At 43.2% G+C, this 23,407-nt stretch overlaps 1 protein-coding gene across 1 annotated transcript in view; it reads right to left on the bottom strand.

Moving 5' to 3' along the window:
• kcnd1 (potassium voltage-gated channel, Shal-related subfamily, member 1) overlaps positions 1–9,763 on the bottom strand; it is an 82,938-nt gene extending 73,175 nt beyond the window's left edge. Inside the window, exon 1 of the mRNA XM_064956410.1 lies at positions 8,478–9,763. Within this exon, the coding sequence (XP_064812482.1) occupies positions 8,478–9,592 (1,115 nt within the window). The 5' untranslated portion in view covers positions 9,593–9,763. The remainder of the gene's footprint in view (positions 1–8,477) is intronic.
• Positions 9,764–23,407: the final 13,644 nt, after the last annotated feature.

Here is a 23,407-nt window from a genome sequence, read left to right on the forward strand (position 1 = left end):
TGACGTACTATTAACGTACTACTAACATACTATTAACGTACTATTGACGTACTATTAACGTACTACTAACATACTATTAGCGTACTACTAACATACTATTAACGTACTATTGACGTGCTATTAACGTACTACTAACGTACTATTAACGTAATACTAACGTACTACTAACTTACAATTATACTTTTTTAATTGAACATTTTGTAGCGACTCGCACAGACAGCTGGTGCCGGGCATCCTGGTGGTTGGCGGAGTGGCGAAGTGGGGTTTGGCAGCGGGGTGGAGCATCACAAGTTTAATATCGTGTTTAGCCATTGTTCTCTCTCACTTATGTCTGGTCTTAACAAGAGATGGTCACAGTTGTTTTATATGGGTATCTTTGATTTATTTGGCGTGGGCTACGGCCAAACAGTAGCCTGTGTTGACTGGGTTAATAAACAGGGAATTCGTAAACAAAATCCTTTGTCCGGACAATTCTTCATTTATGATCCAGCCAGGTCATTAGTGTCAGAAGGAAAAACGTAGATACAAGTTAGCCAGCTAGCTAGCTGACTACTGTGACCAGCTAGCTAGCTGACTACTGTGGCCAGCTTGCTAGCTGACTACTGTGGCCAGCTAGCGAGCTGACTACTGTGGCCAGCTAGCGAGCTGACTACTGTGGCCAGCTAACGTTACGTGGGGAAAGCGTGTTGAAAATGCTTTGAGGGAATCCGAAAGGGAAGGTGGTGGTAGGGTTAATAAACAGAGAATTCGTAAACTCAATCCTCTGACCGGACAATTGTTCATTTATGATCAAGCCTGGTCATTATTTAACTAGGCAAGTCAGTTGAGAACAAATTCTTATTTACAATGACGGCCTACCCCGGCCAAACCCGGACGACGCTGGGCCAATTGTGTGCCGCCCTATGGGACTCTCAATCCCAGCAGGTTGTGATACAGCCTACCTACCTACTTACTATGTGTCATGCAATGTATGCAGAGTGACAATGCTATTTAACTCATAAGTTATATGAACAACAGAGATCAGCATTGTGATTGAGTATACAGTATACAGTACCATTAAATAAAAGAAGACATCATGGTGCAGATCTACCTTTCCATTTGTTCAGTCTATGTTCAACTCCCTGACTGAAGTGCAGACGAGTCATTTTGTAGGTGCTATTATCCAGAGCGACTTACAGGAGCAATTAGGGCTAAGTGCCTTGCTCAAGGGCACGTCGAACATGTTTTTCACCTAATCAGCTCTAGGATTCGAACCAGCGACCCTTCGGTTACTGGCTTAGCTCTCTTAGCCACCTGCTACCCTACCGACTGAAATTCATGACATCAATTAAGCCAAGGGCCATTACCTCAACCTGTTGTGTTTTGCTTATGTTTTCTTCTTTGGAATAGAATCCCCTACGGAGCCACCTCTCCTCACGTGTGCTTTATCCTGGAGGTTCATCAAAGTCCACAAAACAGATTTCCATTACTGTGACCTCAGAAGGGTCCCTGAAAGAACTCAAATCAGCTTAGCATGTGCACAGTGCACACTGAATCTCTTCTACAATAACTGGGTTATAACAAGAGTTTTAACCTAATACCAATTATCTTTTCAATTTCCATTGACCGATTTGATTGACCAGAGAAAGTAGCATACTCTTCTGACTCCCAACTTCCAGGTCCTTGTCAGTGTGTGGTTTCACATGACACTAATCCGCGCGACGCACAGCCGATCTGTACACCTTAATGGGTCAACAAATCCAGTTATCTGTAGAAAATCCAGTTGTCTGCTTTTTCCAAAGATTATGGATAGCTTGTCATTGTCAAGCTGCAGAGTACTGTCAAAATGACAGCATAATTACACATGACAATCCATCTAATGGTATAGAAAAGAGCTTAGAAACGGCTCCATGAACAATTAACCCTTGCCTGTCCTGACAAATAGTCGGTGTCTCAGAAAAGTAAAATACATAGTGAATGTTGGATCGCTGCTTTGGCACAGGCTGTTCTCCACCTCTCTCTCTCTCTCTGAGGTGTGTTGACTTCTGGGAACTCTGTGTTCTGCCATCCAGTGGGCGAGAGCAGTTTGAGAACAAAAGGTCAGACCAGTATGAAACATCATACGATATATGGTTCTTGGCTGACATGGTTAAAATGAGATTCTTCAACAAAAGGAAACAAAACTAATTTCAAGTCAACTAAAATCAGTTTCTCTTTATGGGTGTTCTCAACCTCCAGCAACAAAGTTAATAGCACCAGCAGGTAGGTAGAAAAGACATGCCGTCCGGTACAGTATTTGGAAAGTAGAAGGCAATTTCTAAGTATCACATGCATCAGAAATGAAGATTAAGGAACGTTACATCACAAGATATTACAATTTGTTCATAAATACTAAACCCAATCTCAGGCAAAGGAGCTCATGGTCAGAACTACACGTCGAGATACAACAGTTTGTCACGGAAGATTATGTGCACTCAGTGATAAAAACATTTTGGTGTCGGTGAGCCCAGTCAGTCAGCCTATTATTGTTCAAGGAGAGAGGCGCTCCCCCAAAAGGCACTTACATAAGACAGTAACAGATGGTGACTGATGTGTGTTAGGACTGAATTACTCAGGAGAGAGGAAAATGATGCAAAGGAAGTAAAGAGGCTTGTCATTTAACCAAAATCAAGGATCAAAGTCAATTAGGTATTTCACTGGTTCCTGATGGGATTGGAGAGTTTCACAATGAACAAGGTATGTAATGATGTATAAATACTGTATACAATAATGATTATTTCTTAATAATATTTGAAATAAGAGTAAATGCTTTATCTTGGCCAGGTCGCAGTTGTAAATGAGAACTTGTTCTCAACTAGCTTACCTGGTTAAATAAAGGTGAAATAAATAAATAAATAAAAATAAAAATAAATCATTGCTCCATATAGGAAAAAAGGACTGTGATGACATTGTGGGAAGGTTTTCACGGCTAGTTATTTCGTACTACTATCTTGAATAATTCCTTTCCTTTTAAACTATTAGCCAGTGTGCTGGATGGGAATAGGCCAAGCTCAAACAGGGGAATGAAAAAAAGGTAGATATGAAGTCCTATTAATGAGGAATCAAGTCAGTTGCCTTAGAGACATGGTCAAGTAATTACAAATAGAAAAATGCACTTATTGGAGCCTCCATAAGTCTGTCCCCTTTGCTTTGATCAGCATAGATATATTACATGCAATCCTTCTGCAAAGGAAGACTAAAGCATTATGTTTAATGAGCTATCATCAGTGAGCATATTACCTAGCTTCTAGCCTGAACAGATAGAGAATACATTACCCAGAGTTTAGCCTGAACAGATAGAGAATACATTACCCAGAGTTTAGCCTGAACAGATAGAGAATACATTACCCAGAGTCTAGCCTGAACAGATAGAGAATACATTACCCAGAGTTTAGCCTGAACAGAGAGAGAATACATTACCCAGAGTCTAGCCTGAACAGATAGAGAATACATTACCCAGAGTCTAGCCTGGACAGATAGAGAATACATTACCCAGAGTTTAGCCTGAACAGATCGAGGATACATTACCCAGAGTCTAGCCTGAACAGATCGAGGATACATTACCCAGAGTCTAGCCTGAACAGATAGAGAATGCATTACCCAGAGGCTAGCCTGAACAGATAGAGAATACATTACCCAGAGTCTAGCCTGAACAGATAGAGAATACATTACCCAGAGTCTAGCCTGAACAGATAGAGAATACATTACCCAGAGTCTAGCCTGAACAGATAGAGAATACATTACCCAGAGTCTAGCCTGAACAGAGAGAGAATACATTACCCAGAGTCTAGCCTGAACAGAGAGAGAATACATTACCCAGAGTCTAGCCTGAACAGCGAGAGAATACATTACCCAGAGTCTAGCCTGAACAGAGAGAGAATACATTACCCAGAGTCTAGCCTGGACAGATAGAGAATACATTACCCAGAGTCTAGCCTGAACAGAGAGAGAATACATTACCCAGAGTCTAGCCTGAACAGAGAGAGAATACATTACCCAGAGTCTAGCCTGAACAGAGAGAGAATACATTACCCAGAGTCTAGCCTGAACAGAGAGAGAATACATTACCCAGAGTCTAGCCTGAACAGAGAGAGAATACATTACCCAGAGTTTGTATACCGCTCTATTCTGAGCAGTAGCAGTTCTTTACACTATTAGGGAATGGTTCCATCTGTCTGTAATTCTGCCCGGATCCACTCTCAAAAAGTCCAACCTTGGCAGGCTGACAATATGTTTTGATTCCTCTTTGGTATGCACATTCTACTACAACCCAATACTGTATGTACATGTTTAGACGTTTACATTTAGTCATAGAGATGACAATCTTAGAGCAACTTACAGGAGAAATTAGGGTTAAGTGCCTTGCTCAAAGGGGCACATAGTCAGATTTTTCATCTAGTCGGCTCAGGGGAGTCAAACCAGCAAGCTTTTGGTTATTGACCCAACTCTCTTAACCACTAGGCTACCTACCTGCCGCCTATATCTAGACAAAATAAGGTCAGTTTCAAGGACATCAAGCTACTTCAAAGCAGTCTGTTCTGACAATGTCAAAGATCTAAGATCATTATTGAAAATGAAAACATATCAAAGGAAAACACAAGTTCTGTAATAGTGTAACAGTTATCATGAGAATGTGAGATTTACAGTTTTCAAATCCTTTTTCCTCTTCAGATGAATTATGATAGCATTCCAAGAGGAAACGGCATGAATAAGGGGTTTTGGACAATTATGCATGTTTCCATTTTGGGAGGATGGTGTCATATATATAACCCGGACATGCTCCAACCTGAGAGGATAAATTAGGTGCTGACCTAACGTAGCGGGCGTAAAAGAAACACCTGGACCTAGATTCCCTACATACTGATCTTGACGAGAAGAAAAAAACTGTTGGGTGAGGTTCTCTTCTGCACTGCTCAACCAATCCACTAAATGTGGAGGAGGAGTTAAGATGGAATGGTTCTCTTCTGCACTGCTCAACCAATCCACTAAATGTGGAGGAGGAGTTAAGATGGAATGGTTCTCTTCTGCACTGCTCAACCAATCCACTAAATGTGGAGGAGGAGTTAAGATGGAATGGCTCTCTTCTGCACTGCTCAACCAATCCACTAAATGTGGAGGAGGAGTTAAGATGGAATGGTTCTCTTCTGCACTGCTCAACCAATCCGCTAAATGTGGAGGAGGAGTTAAGATGGAATGGCTCTCTTCTGCACTGCTCAACCAATCCACTAAATGTGGAGGAGGAGTTAAGATGGAATGGTTCTCTTCTGCACTGCTCAACCAATCCGCTAAATGTGGAGGAGGAGTTAAGATGGAATGGCTCTCTTCTGCACTGCTCAACCAATCCACTAAATGTGGAGGAGGAGTTAAGATGGAATGGCTCTCTTCTGCACTGCTCAACCAATCCGCTAAATGTGGAGGAGGAGTTAAGATGGAATGGCTCTCTTCTGCACTGCTCAACCAATCCACTAAATGTGGAGGAGGAGTTAAGATGGAATGGCTCTCTTCTGCACTGCTCAACCAATCCGCTAAATGTGGAGGAGGAGTTAAGATGGAATGGCTCTCTTCTGCACTGCTCAACCAATCCACTAAATGTGGAGGAGGAGTTAAGATGGAATGGCTCTCTTCTGCACTGCTCAACCAATCCGCTAAATGTGGAGGAGGAGTTAAGATGGAATGGCTCTCTTCTGCACTGCTCAACCAATCCACTAAATGTGGAGGAGGAGTTAAGATGGAATGGTTCTCTTCTGCACTGCTCAACCAATCCGCTAAATGTGGAGGAGGAGTTAAGATGGAATGGCTCTCTTCTGCACTGCTCAACCAATCCACTAAATGTGGAGGAGGAGTTAAGATGGAATGGCTCTCTTCTGCACTGCTCAACCAATCCGCTAAATGTGGAGGAGGAGTTAAGATGGAATGGCTCTCTTCTGCACTGCTCAACCAATCCACTAAATGTGGAGGAGGAGTTAAGATGGAGAGTAACCCTTTTAACGTCCAAAGCTGAAGTCACGTGACGTCACAGGCTCTCTTTCCATCCCCCTGAAAACCGGAACATCCGGATGTTGGGTACTCAGACTATAGTATAATACCAGAATGTATCTTTACCTCCTCTGTCTGTTGTATGACTGCACAATAATAAACAGCTTACTGTATAACATAGAATAACCACAGTATAGTAATCTCCATCCCCATGTTCCTTCCCTCTGTCATGGTCATTTGCTTTTGAAAGAGTAGGAAAAGCTTTTGATCTGAAATGGTGGTTAGAAGGTCCACGGAAGCCGTTTTTGTCTCATATATCAAATTATTTCTGGGCAACAAATAAGTACCATACTGTGATTGTTTTAAATTAAAATAGTTTTTTTAAATGTTTAAAATAGCTTTCTTAGCAGAGAGCAATTTCTCACGCAAGAATTTAGCGAGGACCGTCTGGGAGCGGTCAGAGTGGGGAGGGGAAACTGAAAACTAGCTCTTTATGGCAGAGACGTTAGGAACTCTCTTTCTTATTAATGGTGATGTCACCAGGCAGGACAAACCACGTGTGACTGTTCCATTTACTCCATTCCAGCCATTACAATGAGCCTGTCCTCCTATAGCTCCTCCCACCAGCCTCCACTGGCGTGAGGAACACAATAGGCCAAGCTAGCTCTCCCTTCTCTGATCTCTTTGGCTCTGACACTGAAACAGCCTCCAACCTCCATCAATCAAATGGAAAGATGCTGTTGTAGTGGTGATAGCCAGAAACCTGGAGCAGTCCGTCTGACAGAGCCCATTTCTCCGTTGATAGCATGGTTGCTACACTTCAGTAGAGGCTCATCAAGCATCTCTTGCTAGATCATTAGCTAAGGGTGAAGCTACAGTCGTAAGCCGGCGCTAGATAATGTCATTCGACATGTGGTAAGATGGACACAGATATATGTTACCACACTACAGGCACTACATGGGCTCCAGAGTGGCATAGCGGTCTAATGATCTGCATCTCAATGTAAGAGGTTTCACTATAGTCCCTGGTTTGAATCCAGGCTGTATCACATCTGGCCGTGATTGGGAGTCCCATACAGAGGCGCACAATTGGCCCAGTGTCGTCTGTGTTTGGCCGGGGTAGACCGTCATTGTAAACAAGAATTTGTTCTTAACTGACTTGCCTAGTTAAATGACTTTTTTAAAACTTTTTCTTTACATTAAAAAGGCCAAAACCACACATTCAGTTTCTAATCCATTCCAGGAAATTTGCAAACACAGATATTTTACAACTGGATGACTTTGTAATTCTACAGAGGAAATCAAGGAGATTGCATGAAGTTTTATGGCGTCGCGGTACATTAAATCTCTCTACATATTAACACATTGATAGTCTCAGAGTCAAATTGGTTCGAAGCTGAAATCATAATGGAGGATGAAGTTTGTCAGGCAAAATGGAGACAGCAGTAAAAGCTTATGTGCTGCGTTAATTGAGCCCATTTAGTGCTTGGACACATACTGATTTGAGTTTAATGGCTTGGGGGGATTGCCATAAAAACAAGCCGGGTGAAAGGTTGAAAATGGGGCGTATTGAAGAGGCCTGGGTGAAGACAGGGCGAGGACCATGGCTCACTGGGGTACTGTCGTTGCTGTGGCCCAGCCACACTTGAAATAATCCAACAGATGAGCCCTCAATCACCAAAACAACATGTACTCTCTGCTGCAGTGGTAGTCTGATGAAGGACCGTTTGAAACAGTGTGCAGCTCATCTGAGGCCACTTAAATATCTATTTTCCTGCACTCACTCTGCATATTTCATTCCCTTCCACCACAGCATGATACTCATCTGCCAAACGCTGCTCTTATTTACAAAAATATTTTTTTGTAGTATTTTAATATGTTAAAATCCGCATTCATTAGCAATGGTTACATGTTTGCAATTAAATGAAATGATGTGACAGGTTCCCCACATTGGGGAACTGTAATACAACATTCAGTATCTTATCTACAGCCCAGAGTACTATTATTACATAATGATAAACCTTATGTCAAATAAAACATGCTACAGAATTTTTTTACTACTCAATCTCAAATGCAAACTATAATCATTATTGTTAAACCCTGGTCGTTTACATCAAGTGTCTGGAGTGGGCTGTCAATTCTTCTGAACCCCATTAATTTCCCATTCACAGCACACAACCCATTACGCCCCCATTCATAACACACCTGCAGGGAGAGTGTTTGAGAGTGTGACACCTGAGAGCAGCGTAGCACTGAGGTGACAACAAAGGATTGGCGCTATAAAATTACTAATTCACAGTCCAAGACATTTCTCGATTGATTCTACTGGGAATACTCCCACCCATTTCATATTCAGAGCAGCAAAGTAAAATATTCGGAGGCCTATGCAACAGTATGTGGGTGGTAGAAGTCGATATGGAACTGGTGATGATGCTCTTGCAGTATATAAAGGTTAAGTAGTATAACAACATCCAAACACTTACCCTAGTGTTGTCATGGTGACAATGGTGTACCAGAAGGAGGCGGGGATGCTGGAAAACGTGGTTCCCTTGGTGCCTTTCTCAGCATAGAACATGACGGTGGCGAAGATGATGACCGCCATGGTGAGGGAGAAGAGGAGGAAGCCCAGCTCCGAGGCGCAGGCCTGCAGAGTGCAGCCTAGGATGCGCAGGCCCTGAGAGTGGCGGGAGAACTTGAAGATTCGGAACACCCGGAAGACTCGCAGGGTGACAAAAGCCCCGCTGACTTCTTCGTTCTCGGGCATGACAAGGCCGATGTAGAAGGGCAAGATGGCCACCACGTCAATCACGCTCATCACCGAACGTGCAAAATCACAGCGGCTGGGGGCAGCATACAGCCTCATGAGGTACTCGCAGGAGAAAATAAGCACACAGGCCGTGTCCAAACAAGAGAAGGCCACAGAAAACTTCTCACCACACGGCAGGTCCTTTATACTCCCTTTGAGTGGTCGGCAGGGAACCGTTTCCACAACGTTGGCGATAACAGACACGGCGATGAAGAAGCCGGTGACGTAGTAGAACACCAGGGCCACGGTGGAGGTGTGAGGGTTCTCGAAGGCCCTCCATAGCTTATCACGTAACGTGGCGTCTGGGGGCAGGGGAGCGTCTCCGGCATTCTCTGCCTCGGTGTCCTCAGCCAAACGCTCCTGGTTCTCCTTCTTACGATCCCGGTACTCTTCCATACAGCAGTCACCTATGATCTCAGGTATTATGCCATAGAAAGCCAGCTCCTCCTCAAAGGCCTGAATGCATTCATGTCGGGGATAGTGTAGCTTGCCTGTTCTAAAAAAGTTGAGAATATGGCGAAACATCTCTGGATCCCTGTCAAAGAAATATTCCTGAGTTTCCTCATTGTAGAAAAACTCCTTTTCTGAGCTGCCTAGAAGGGTATCCGGGTAACGGTCCAATGTGTTCTTCCATGTCTGGAAGCGTAGTCCACTCACATTAACAAACAGGATCTCATCACTGCGACTTGTTTTGTCCACAGGAGGCCTGGGCATGGTCTGTTGGGCCAGTGGTAGCCAGCCCACGGCCGCTGCCCGAGCAAAGGGCATCCATGTTGCAACTCCAGCAGCCATGTTGTTTAGTAGCTTATGTTTCAGGAGTAAACGGGATATTGAGTAATGGTACAGAGAGTCTCTAGGTACTTGATGGTTATTTCTGGGTCTTCTCTGATCAGAAGGAAAAGGATAGGTATATCCAATCTAATCATCCGTCTGAACTGAAGACCTCAACAACCAGATTGGCTTGCCTCCATTCCCAGTCTGTCAATTTGTTTGTGCATCAGTTTCAACAGGAGAGGGAGAAGTGATGCCGGGAGAGAGATGACAGTGTTTTCATTGTCAAAGAAAAGGGTCACGGCAGTTGTGGACTGAAACAAAGGTCAGGCCATTGGAACAGTTCAGGAAAACTTACTCTGATTCATAAAACATCAGACTATTGACCTCTCATCTAAGTAATAGCACAGTGATATTGTAGAACAATACTGTATATAGCTTTTCAGTCGTGTTTAAACAGACTTCCAGAGAACTAGTGGTTGAAGTCTCCGGCCTTTGCTTGCTGCCTCGCCTCTCTCAGAAGACAGATTGGTTGCAGTGCTGTGGTTTTCAAATTCGTATTAAATTGTGATGATGTTCCCCGAAGATGCAAGATAGACACATTTTTCTCTTGCTTTTTTTTCTCTCCCTTGCAGTGTTGCTCTCCAACTTTGATTATGGGATGGCTCTCTTTGTCCCTTAGTTTCTCTATCTCGCTCTCTCAAATGCACAACCAAACCTCAAGTGTACTCGATTTCTCCGATGTCTGAGAGGCCTTCTGAATGGAAAAGTTAGAGTCTTAGGCGTTTCTATCCCTTGTATGGCCGTCCCTTTTTTATACCTGTCAAGACACACAACACACACAACTTAGATATTGAGCAGCGCAGGCTGTAAAGACATGGTATGCTACATCTATTTGTGTCACAGCTTGGGTAAAAGTCTGAGCTTCAAAAAACAAAGGAAAGTTTGAAGTTGACCACATCTGAATGGTATTTAAAACCCAGACCAAACAGTTGTACCAATATAAATATAATCCTTACACTTAAATGTCCATTTTGCAATAATTGTCAATCTGTACAGAGCCTCAACCCAAATAAGCACTGTGCCCCTTTGATCTTTAAACTCATTATGCATCAACCACACAACTGTACCTCTTCAGTATCAATCCACAAAGGGATTATGCTTTCAATGTGTCATAAAATAAATAATGCTGAATTGAATTTCAATATAAAAAAGGTTACCATTAAATCCCAAGATTCAATTACTATATTTTGTTTTGAGTTTAAATGTCACTCTTCTAAACAAGAGAGGTGTTAGGGTGTATCCATGAAACATCTAGTCTGCCTTGTGAGGGAGTTGGAGTGTACCCAGACCCGTCTCTAACCAACAGACCCGTCTCTAACCAGCAGACCCGTCACTCTAACCAACAGACCTGTCCCTAACCAACAGACCCGTCCCTCTAACCAACAGACCCGTCCCTCTAACCAACAGACCTGTCTCTAACCAACAGACCCGTCACTCTAACCAACAGACCTGTCCCTCTAACCAACAGACCCGTCCCTCTAACCAACAGACCCGTCTCTAACCAACAGACCCGTCCCTCTAACCAACAGACCCGTCCCTCTAACCAACAGACCCGTCTCTAACCAACAGACCCGTCCCTCTAACCAACAGACCCGTCCCTCTAACCAACAGACCCGTCCCTCTAACCAACAGACCCGTCCCTCTAACCAACAGACCCGTCTCTAACCAACAGACCCGTCCCTCTAACCAACAGACCTGTCTCTAACCAACAGACCCGTCCCTCTAACCAACTGACCCGTCCCTCTAACCAACAGACCTGTCTCTAACCAACAGACCTGTCTCTAACCAACAGACCCGTCCCTCTAACCAACAGACCTGTATCTAACCAACAGACCCGTCTCTAACCAACAGACCCGTCCCTCTAACCAACTGACCCGTCCCTCTAACCAACAGACCTGTCTCTAACCAACAGACCTGTCTCTAACCAACAGACCCGTCCCTCTAACCAACAGACCCGTCTCTAACCAACAGACCCGTCCCTAACCAACAGACCTGTCTCTAACCAACAGACCCATCCCTCTAACCAACAGACCTGTCTCTAACCATCAGACCTGTCTCTAACCAACAGACCCGTCTCTAACCAACAGACCCGTCTCTAACCAACAGACCCGTCCCTCTAACCAACAGACCCGTCCCACTAACCAACAGACCCGTCCCTCTAACCAACAGACCCGTCTCTAACCAACAGACCCGCCCCTCTAACCAACAGACCCGTCCCTCTAACCAACAGACCTGTCCCTAACCAACAGACCCGTCCCTCTAACCAACAGACCCGTCTCTAACCAACAGACCCGTCCATCTAACCAACAGACCTGTCTCTAACCAACAGACCCGTCCCTCTAACCAACAGACCTGTCTCTAACCAACAGACCCGTGTCTCTAACCAACAGACCCGTGTCTCTAACCAACAGACCCGTCTCTAACCAACAGACCCGTCTCTAACCAACAGACCCGTCTCTAACCAACAGACCTGTCTCTAACCAACAGACCTGTCTCTAACCAACAGACCCGTCCCTCTAACCAACAGACCTGTCTCTAACCAACAGACCCGTCTCTAACCAACAGACCCGTCCCTCTAACCAACAGACCTGTCTCTAACCAACAGACCTGTCTCTAACCAACAGACCTGTCTCTAACCAACAGACCCATCCCCTAACCAACAGACCTGTCTCTAACCAACAGACCCGTCCCTCTAACCAACAGACCTGTATCTAACCAACAGACCTGTCTCTAACCAACAGACCCGTCCCTCTAACCAACCGACCCGTCCCTCTAACCAACCGACCCGTCCCTCTAACCAACAGACCTGTCTCTAACCAACAGACCCGTCCCTCTAACCAACAGACCCGTCCCTCTAATCAACAGACCCGTCCCTCTGTCCAACAGCCCCGTCCCTAACCAACAGACCCATTTCTAACCAACAGACAGGTGACCCAACCCAGAAGCATAACTGTGCACAATGTTCCCCCAATCAAAAATCAATAAGACACTATAAGACAGCATTCCTGCTGCAGTGGACAGGAATTAGATCCAAAACAGCTACTACAGTAAACAAAAACAGAGCAATCTCACATATCAGTCGAGTACTAATGGTTAGTCTACAAGTTAAATGAGGCTTTCACGCTGTGTTCACTTAGCCTTCTATGTAAAGTGTTACTTTAATGTGCTCCTCATGTTACTGTGCTCCTCCTGTTACTGTGCTCCTCATGTTGATGTGCTCCTCATGTTGATGTGCTCCTCATGTTGATGTGCTCCTCATGTTGATGTGCTCCTCATGTTAATGTGCTCCTCATGTTAATGTGCTCCTCATGCTACTGTGCTCCTCATGCTACTGTGCTCCTCATGTTACTGTGCTCCTCATGCTACTGTGCTCCTCATGTTAATGTGCTCCTCATGTTAATGTGCTCCTCATGTTAATGTGCTCCTCATGTTACTGTGCTCCTCATGTTACTGTGCTCCTCATGTTAATGTGCTCCTCATGTTAATGTGCTCCTCATGTTACTGTGCTCCTCATGTTACTGTGCTCCTAATGTTAATGTGCTCCTCATGTTGTTGCTTACAACAACATGGCCACTCAGTCAAATTAAAATTAAATATGAAATATCCCTAAGGAAAAGGCATAATTTCAACTAAAGTATCTTTAGACTAGCACTTAAATTCAGGTAAGAATGATAATTTAAAAAAAAAGATGGATTGTAGAGAATGTTATGTGCATCTGAATAACATATATCTGAATGACTCTTGAAGTTATGTGTCTGTTCCATTACTATTAAGGCTTTTAAATGTCTAGCGATGTATCTGGAGAAATTAAGATCATAGCTACTTACCATGCATTACAGCTGAAGACAATGTAGGATGAAGAGTCCAATGTATCAGAAAAGAGAAAGCAAAGGCAATAGGAGATTTAAAACCAGGCATGAACAAGCCCCTCTCCTGGAATGGAATCATATCGCACACCGGATAGTGGGGGAGTGATTCTCATGCTTTGCCTTAGCTCCACTCTCTCCTCTCACTCAGCACTGTGACTCCGCTTGCTCTCACTCTCTCCAACTCTACCTCTCATTTGCTTGCTCAACCCTCCCCCCCACCCTCTCTATTGTGCTCTCCCTCTCTCCGATCACACATACTCACCTCCATAACCAATGAAAAACACAGAACAGAATACATGTACAGTTAAGTCATTTAGCAGACACTCCTTATCCAGAGCGACTTACAGGAGCAATTAGGGTTAAGTGCCTTGCTCCGAGGGCACATCGACAGATTTTGTCACCTCATCAGCTCAGGGATTCAAACCAGCTACCTTTCATTTACTGGCCTAACACCCTTGACCACTAGACTACCTGCCGCCATTAGGCTGATAGGAAACAAAGATAATGTTATTTGATATACCAAAAGCCTACAGACTGTTGAGAGTGTTTTTGAATGCACCATAGCTAATGAAGTTTGACTCAGCAGTTTTACTGGGGGAATACACTTCATATTCTATACTCAGTCTCGACCCATTCTTAAAGATTTTGTTTTCCTACAGTATTTATAGGGCAGCTTGATTAGAAAGCAATAGGAGTGGAATTTCAGGCCGTGTTTAAGCTTTAATACCTAGCCAGAGAAGAAGAAGACAAGACAGGGCGGCTCCGTAAGGTTGGGAATAGTAGTGATGTTAATCATTATCGCCCCATTTCACGGCTTCCTTGTCTAGCTAAGATTCTTGAATCCTTAGTTGATGTATCTGAGAAATTCATTTTGAATGTAAACCAATCAGGAATCTGGCCTGGGCACAGCACTATTACAGCTACCACTTTAGTTGTTAATAATCTTAGACACTCAAAGGAAATGTGCTGCTTTGTTTGTGGACTTGTCAAAAAGCTTTTTATACTGTTGATCATGCTATTTTATTGACCAGGTTGTCCTTGATAGGCCTGAGGTCTGACTCCTGTTCATGGTTTAATGATTATCTTAGTGACAGAACTCAGGCCATCATGATTGATGGGGTTTCATCTGAATTTCTTGATGTACTTAAAGGTGTACCACAGGGGTCAATTTTGGGACCAGTTTTCTTCACTATTAATATAAAAACTATTGGTCAACCTGTTAAAAATGTGAAACTTAATCTATATATGTGGATGATACTATTATGTATGCTGTTGCCCAGACTGTTGATCTGGCTGTGTCAAAACTACACTCAGATTTTATAGCTATGCAGGAATTCCTTGCTGATTTAAAACTTTGCACGCTTTATGGGCAAAACGGAATACATGATGTTTTTAAACTCTCGTAAGAATGTTTCAGATGAACTACATGTTCACTCATTAGATGGTTCTCCAATCTAACGTGTTCCTGCATATAAATACTTAGGCATTTGGATTGATATGGATTTGACGTTTAAAAAACATTTACAGTGTCTTGCGAAAGTATTCGGCCCCTTTGAACTTTGCGACCTTTTGCCACATTTCAGGCTTCAAACATAAAGATATAAAACTGTATTTGTTTGTGAAGAATCAACAACAAGTGGGACACAATCATGAAGTGGAACGACATTTATTGGATATTTCAAACTTTTTTAACAAATCAAAAACTGAAAAATTGGGCGTGCAAAATTATTCAGCCCCCTTAAGTTAATACTTTGTAGCGCCACCTTTTGCTGTGATTACAGCTGTAAGTAGCTTGGGGTATGTCTCTATCAGTTTTGCACATCGAGAGACTGAATTTTTTTCCCATTCCTCCTTGCAAAACAGCTCGAGCTCAGTGAGGTTGGATGGAGAGCATTTGTGAACAGCAGTTTTCAGTTCTTTCCACAGATTCTCGATTGGATTCAGGTCTGGACTTTGACTTGGCCATTCTAACACCTGGATATGTTTATTTTTGAACCATTCCATTGTAGAATTTGCTTTATGTTTTGGATCATTGTCTTGTTGGAAGACAAATCTCCGTCCCAGTCTCAGGTCTTTTGCAGACTCCATCAGGTTTTCTTCCAGAATGGTCCTGTATTTGGCTCCATCCATCTTCCCATCAATTTTAACCATCTTCCCTGTCCCTGCTGCCACCACCATGTTTGACAGTGGGTATGGTGTTTAGGGTGATGAGCAGTGTTGCTTTTAGGCCAAACATAACGTTTTGCATTGTTGCCAAAAAGTTCAATTTTGGTTTCATCTGACCAGAGCACCTTCTTCCACATGTTTGGTGTGTCTCCCAGGTGGCTTGTGGCAAACTTTAAACGACACTTTTTATGGATATCTTTAAGAAATGGCTTTCTTCTTGCCACTCTTCCATAAAGGCCAGATTTGTGCAATATACGACTGATTGTTGTCCTATGGACAGAGTCTCCCACCTCAGCTGTAGATCTCAGCAGTTCATCCAGAGTGATCATGGGCCTCTTGGCTGCATCTCTGATCAGTCTTCTCCTTGTATGTTGAAGGTTTAGAGGGACGGCCAGGTCTTGGTAGATTTGCAGTGGTCTGATACTCCTTCCATTTCAATATTATCGCTTGCACAGTGCTCCTTGGGATGTTTAAAGCTTGGGAAATCTTTTTGTATCCAAATCCGGCTTTAAACTTCTTCACAACACTATCTCGGACCTGCCTGGTGTGTTCCTTGTTCTTCATGATGCTCTCTGCGCTTTTAACGGACCTCTGAGACTATCACAGTGCAGGTGCATTTATACAGAGACTTGATTACACACAGGTGGATTGTATTTATCATCATTAGTCATTTAGGTCAACATTGGATCATTCAGAGATCCTCACTGAACTTCTGGAGAGAGTTTGCTGCACTGAAAGTAAAGGGGCTGAATAATTTTGCACGCCCAATTTTTCAGTTTTTGATTTGTTAAAAAAGTTTGAAATATCCAATAAATGTCGTTCCACTTTATGATTGTGTCCCACTTGTTGTTGATTCTTCACAAAAAAATACAGTTTTATATCTTTATGTTTGAAGCCTGAAATGTGGCAAAAGGTCGCAAAGTTCAAGGGGGCCGAATACTTTCGCAAGGCACTGTAGATAAGCTGGTTAAGAAGCTAAGATTTAAAACTAGCTTTTTCTACAAAAACAAATCGTGCCTCTCTCTTAGCAGTAGAAAGCAGGTTATTTAGTCAACCTTTTTTATCTGTTCTTGATTATGGTGATATTATTTATTGAAGTGAATCTGCTACTACTCTTAAACTTTGTAAACTTTAGTTTTAATGCAGGGTATTGATTGAATAAAATTGTAAAAAACATTTAATCTTGATGTTCTGGTGCCTTTCAGTCAATATAAAGCATTGATTGGGTGTAACGTTTTGTTTGTCTGGTGAAGGAGAAGAGGACCAAAACGCAGCGTGGTAAGTGTCCATAATATATTTTAATAAAATATCACTGGACACAGAAAACAAAAGGAACAAGAGAAATAAATGAAAACCGACACAGTCCCGTGTGGAACAAACACTGACACGGAAAAATAATCACCCACCAAAACACAGGTGGGAAAAGGCTACATATGTATGATTCTCAATCAGAGACAACGAACGACACGTGCCTCTGATTGAGAACCATACTAGGCCAAACACGTAGAAAATATAACCTAGAAAACAGAACATAGACAACCCACCCCAACTCACGCCCTGACCAACCTAACACAAAGACATAAAAAAAGAAACTAAGGTCAGAATGTTGGGGACTTATTTGTAGAGGAATGTAACTGTTTTTCTGGATGATTTGTGATGTTGTATTTGTGCTTCCCATGACTGTTTTTTATTTTAATGTGTGTGTATACAGTACATCCGGAAAGTATTCAGACCAATTGACTTGACTTTCCACATTTTGTTACATTACAGCCTTATTCAAAAATGGATAAAATTGTTTTTTCCCCCTCATCAATCTACACATAGTACACCATAATGACAAAGAAACAGCAAGTTCTTATACATTTTTGCAAATGTATATATATTTTTAAAGTGGTCAAAAGTTTAAGAAAAGCTGTCATTATGGCAAAAAGTGGCTATTTGAAGAATCTCAAATATAAAATATATTTTGATTTGTTTAACACTTTTTTGGTTACTACATGATTCCATATGTGTTATTTCATAGTTTTGATGTCTTATTATTCTACAATGTAGAAAATAATCACAATAAAGAAAAACCCTTGAATGAGTAGGTGTTCTAAAACTTTTGACCGGTAGTGTAAGTATTCAGACCCTTCACTCAGTACTTTGGCGAAGGACATTTGGCAGCGATTACAGCCTAGAGTCTTCTTGGATATGACGCTACAAGCTTGGCAAACCTGTATTTGGGAAGTTTTTCCCATTTTTCTCTGCAGATCCTCTCAAGCTCTGTGACGGGGCGCGTCGCTGCACAGCTATTTTCAGGTCTCTTCAGAGATGTTCGACCGGGTTCAAGTCTGGGCTCTGGCTGGGCCACTCAAGGACATTCAGACTTGTACCTAAGCCACTCCTGCATTGTCTTGGCTGTGTGCCTAGAGTCTTTGTCCTGTTGGAAGGTGAACCTTCACCTCAGTCTGAGGTCCTGAGCGTTCTGGAGCAGGTTTTCATACAGGATCTCTTTGTACTTTGCTCCGTTCATCTTTCCCTCGATCCTGACAAGTCTCCTAGTCCCTGCCACTGAAAAACATCCCCAAAGCATAATGCTACCACCACCATGCTTCACCGTAGGGATAGTGCCAGGTTTCCTCGAGATGTGACGCTTGGCATTCAGGCCAAAGAGTTCAATCTTGGTTTCATCACACCAGAATCTTGTTTCTCATGGTCTGAGAGTCTTTAGCTGCCTTTTGGCAAACTCCAAAGTGGGTCGTCATGTGCATTTTACTGAGGAGTGGCTTCTGTCTGGCCACTGTACCATAAAGGCCTGATTGGTAGAGTACTACAGAGATGGTTGTTCTTCTGGAAGGTTCTCCCATCTCCACAGAGGAACTCTGGAGCTCTGTCAGAGTGACCACCGAGTTCTTGGTCACCTCCCTGGCCAAGGCCCTTCTCCCTCGATTGCTCAGTTTGGCTGGGCAGCCAGCTCTAGGAAAAGTCTTGCTGGATCCAAACTTCTTCCGTGTAAGAATTATGGAGGCCACTGTGTTCTTGGGGACCTTCAATGCAGCAGACATTTGTAGGTCCATCCCCAGATCTGTGCCTCGACACAATCCTGTCTTGGAGCTCTATGGACAATTCCTTACACCTCATGACTTGGTTTTTGCTCTGACATGCACTGCCAACTGTGGGACCTTATATAGACAGGTGTGTGCCTTTCGAAAGCATGTCCAATCAATTGAATTTAGCACAGGTGGACTACAATCAAGTTGTAGAAACATCTCAAGGATGATCAATGGAAACAGGATGCACCTGAGCTCAATTTCGAGTCTCATAGCAAAGGGTCACCAGTCTCAACGTCAACAGTGAAGAGGCAACTCCGGGATGCTGGCCTTCTAGTCCAGAGTTGCAAAGGAAAAGCCATATCTCAGACTGGCCAATAAAAAGAAAAGATTAAGATGGGCAAAAGAACACTGAAACTGGACAGAGGAACTTTGTCTAGACGGCCAGCATCCCGTAGTCGTCTCTTCACTTGACGTTGAGACTGGTGTTTTGCAGGTACTATTTAATGAAGCTACAAGTTGAGGACTTGTGAGGTGTCTGTTTCTCAAACTAGACACTCTAATGTACTTGTCCTCTTGCTCAGTTGTGCAGCGGGGCCTCCCACTCCTCTTTCTATTCTGGTTAGAGCCAGTTTGCGCTGTTCTGTGAAGGGAGTAGTACACAGCCTTGTACGAGATCTTCAGTTTCTTGGCAATTTCTTGCATGGAATAACCTTCATTTCCCAGAACAATAATTGACTGACGATTTTCAGAAGAAAGTTCTTTGCTTCTGGTCATCTTGAGCCTGTAATCAAACCCACAAATGCTGATGCTCCAGATACTCAACTGGTCTAAAGAAGGCCAGTTTTATTGCTTATTTAATCAGAACAACAGTTTTCAACTGTGCTAACATCATTGAAAAAGGGTTTTAAAATGATCAATTAGCCTTTTAAAATGATAAACTTGGATTCGCTAACACAACGTGCCATTGGAACACAGGAGTGAAGGTTGCTGATAATGGGCCTCTGTACGCCGTTGTAGATATTCCATAAACAATCTGCCATTCCAGCTACAATAGTCAGTTACATTTATATATTATTATATAATGTGTATAATTATGTCTTATCATACAGGGCACATTTGAAAAAGAGACCAATATCTCAATGTCTTCACTGTTAAAATAAAGTTGTGGTGGTGTCATGTTTGCCCTACCACTTACAAATACAAAATTCATGTTCAAATAGCTCTCACTATATCCTACCTGAATACTGTGCTTGGACAACATTTTTAATGAGACAAATGAATGGCTGAAGAGAAAAGGTTACGACGATCACAGACACAGCCTGAGGAATAACATATAGGATCAACAGCATCCTAATAAGAACATGAAGAAACGGTATTACAAACACACGCTGTGGCCAATCTATTCCCTCACTTGAATTATTAATGAGGGCAAAAGCTGCATTCAGCACTCTGACATTCATTCAACCTACCATTTACAACTAGCCAATGACCATTGACCGAAACAAACATACAGCGCAATCCCACGTGTGTGAATGGGATCACCATTTAATGCAACTGTACTGAAATATTGGTTAATTCTACAACAATAATGGGACTTGATTCTGTTAACATCAATAAAAATGTAGATAAAATATATAAATATAAAATATATATACATTTACATTTACTGGATATCTATAATGCACATCGTACAAAAAGACACGTTATACGAAGTTCTCAGAATATGAGAAGAGTACATACGTCATGATCGGTCATGAGTACCTGCAGGAAGCTTGTGAGGTATTGAACTGCACAGCAATCAGATATGGATCTGTTTGCCTTTGAAACCGTCACTGGAAGGGATCTGGAGCTGATGAACTACTTTGTGGATTCTCTGGTTCTATTTTTATGCCCACTTGTTTATTTTCAATGGTCGCACAGCCGTTACAGAGTACATGTGACTCTCCTGGTCTAATTAAGTGGTGGAAATGTGTTCTTTGGGGCATGAGGACCACAACGGATGTAAATTGTATACTTCTTTGTGATTATCCTCAATGAGTATTAATCAAGTGTGTAATTTGTATGTGTACCTTGTTTTAAATGATCAAATAAACTACACGAAACTAGGTAATTGTGACTGAAATACTATACGAATGGCCCCAAGACACCAACATGGATTCTTCACTGCATTAGGTATTGATTTATAGGGGGTCGATATCCCTGCCTTCAATAGTGAATAAAAACACAACAGATACATTTAACTACAGAGAGAGTGAAAGCACGGCAGAGGCACCTCGTCGAAGGAAGATGGCTGAATTGCATTGAGATGAATGACTTGATAGTGATTGAGGCTGCATAAAGACTCACTGCTCAAACTAATATTAATGGCAATCATGGCAGTTAGTTAAAGGAAGAATTTCTCTATTGCAATCAGTGAAGTAGTGATACAATAATCAAAGGGAGGGCTTTTCATTGAAGTCAAATTTCAATTTCTGTATTATCTTATTAATATTTCAGCAATCTCAGTGCAATCCTGTGCAGAGTGGAAACAATGGGATGGAGAAAACTGTTGAAGTGAAAAAAAAAGTGGATAAGGAATGATGATGGGGAAAAGAGGAGCTCATTGGCTAGTCTCTAACTGCCTCTGTAGCTGTCTGATGGCTAGTCTCTGCCTCTGTAGCTGTCTGATGGCTAGTCTCTAACTGCCTCTGTAGCTGTCTGATGTCTAGTCTCTACCTGTCCCTGTCGATGTCTGATGGCTAGTCTCTAACTGCCTCTGGAGCTGTCTGATGTCTAGACTCTAACTGCCTCTGGAGCTGTCTGAAGTCTAGTCTCTAACTGTCCCTGTCGATGTCTGATGTCTAGTCTCTACCTGTCCCTGTCAATGTCTGATGTCTAGTCTCTACCTGTCCCTGTCGATGTCTGATGTCTAGTCTCTAACTGCCTCTGGAGCTGTCTGATGTCTAGTCTCTACCTGTCCCTGTCGATGTCTGATGTCTAGACTCTAACTGCCTCTGGAGCTGTCTGATGTCTAGTCTCTAACTGCCTCTGGAGCTGTCTGAAGTCTAGTCTCTACCTGTCCCTGTCGATGTCTGATGTCTAGTCTCTAACTGCCTCTGGAGCTGTCTGAAGTCTAGTCTCTACCTGTCCCTGTCGATGTCTGATGTCTAGACTCTAACTGCCTCTGGAGCTGTCTGATGTCTAGTCTCTACCTGTCCCTGTCGATGTCTGATGTCTAGTCTCTAACTGCCTCTGTAGCTGTCTGAAGTCTAGTCTCTACCTGTCCCTGTCGATGTCTGATGTCTAGACTCTAACTGCCTCTGGAGCTGTCTGATGTCTAGTCTCTACCTGTCCCTGTCGATGTCTGATGTCTAGTCTCTAACTGCCTCTGTAGCTGTCTGAAGTCTAGTCTCTACCTGTCCCTGTCGATGTCTGATGTCTAGACTCTAACTGCCTCTGGAGCTGTATGATGTCTAGTCTCTACCTGTCCCTGTCGATGTCTGATGTCTAGTCTCTAACTGCCTCTGTAGCTGTCTGAAGTCTAGTCTCTAACTGTCCCTGTCGATGTCTGATGGCTAGACTCTAACTGCCTCTGTAGCTGTCTGAAGTCTAGTCTCTACCTGTCCCTGTCGATGTCTGATGGCTAGTCTCTAACTGCCTCTGTAGCTGTCTGATGGCTAGTCTCTAACTGCCTCTGTAGCTGTCTGATGGCTAGTCTCTGCCTCTGTAGCTGTCTGATGGCTAGTCTCTAACTGCCTCTGTAGCTATCTGATGGCTAGTCTCTACCTGTCCCTGTCGATGTCTGATGGCTAGTCTCTAACTGCCTCTGTAGTTGTCTGATGGCTAGTCTCTAACTGCCTCTGTAGTTGTCTGATGGCTAGTCTCTAACTGCCTCTGTAGCTGTCTGATGTCTAGTCTCTACCTGTCCCTGTCGATGTCTGATGGCTAGTCTCTAACTGCCTCTGTAGCTGTCTGAAGTCTAGTCTCTACCTGTCCCTGTCGATGTCTGATGTCTAGTCTCTAACTGCCTCTGTAGCTGTCTGATGGCTAGACTCTAACTGCCTCTGGAGCTGTCTGATGTCTAGTCTCTACCTGTCCCTGTCGATGTCTGATGTCTAGTCTCTAACTGCCTCTGTAGCTGTCTGATGTCTAGTCTCTAACTGCCTCTGTAGCTGTCTGATGTCTAGTCTCTAACTGCCTCTGTAGCTGTCTGAAGTCTAGTCTCTACCTGTCCCTGTCGATGTCTGATGGCTAGTCTCTAACTGCCTCTGTAGCTGTCTGATGTCTAGTCTCTAACTGCCTCTGTAGCTGTCTGAAGTCTAGTCTCTACCTGTCCCTGTCAATGTCTGATGGCTAGTCTCTAACTGCCTCTGTAGCTGTCTGATGGCTAGTCTCTAACTGCCTCTGTCGATGTCTGATGGCTAGTCTCTAACTGCCTCTGGAGCTGTCTGATGTCTAGTCTCTACCTGTCCCTGTCGATGTCTGATGTCTAGACTCTAACTGCCTCTGGAGCTGTCTGATGTCTAGTCTCTAACTGCCTCTGGAGCTGTCTGAAGTCTAGTCTCTACCTGTCCCTGTCGATGTTTGATGTCTAGTCTCTAACTGCCTCTGGAGCTGTCTGATGTCTAGTCTCTACCTGTCCCTGTCGATGTCTGATGTCTAGACTCTAACTGCCTCTGGAGCTGTCTGATGTCTAGTCTCTAACTGCCTCTGGAGCTGTCTGA

This window comes from Oncorhynchus masou, chromosome 33 (assembly GCF_036934945.1).
Source record: "Oncorhynchus masou masou isolate Uvic2021 chromosome 33, UVic_Omas_1.1, whole genome shotgun sequence".
Classification (NCBI taxonomy): Eukaryota; Metazoa; Chordata; class Actinopteri; order Salmoniformes; family Salmonidae; genus Oncorhynchus; species Oncorhynchus masou.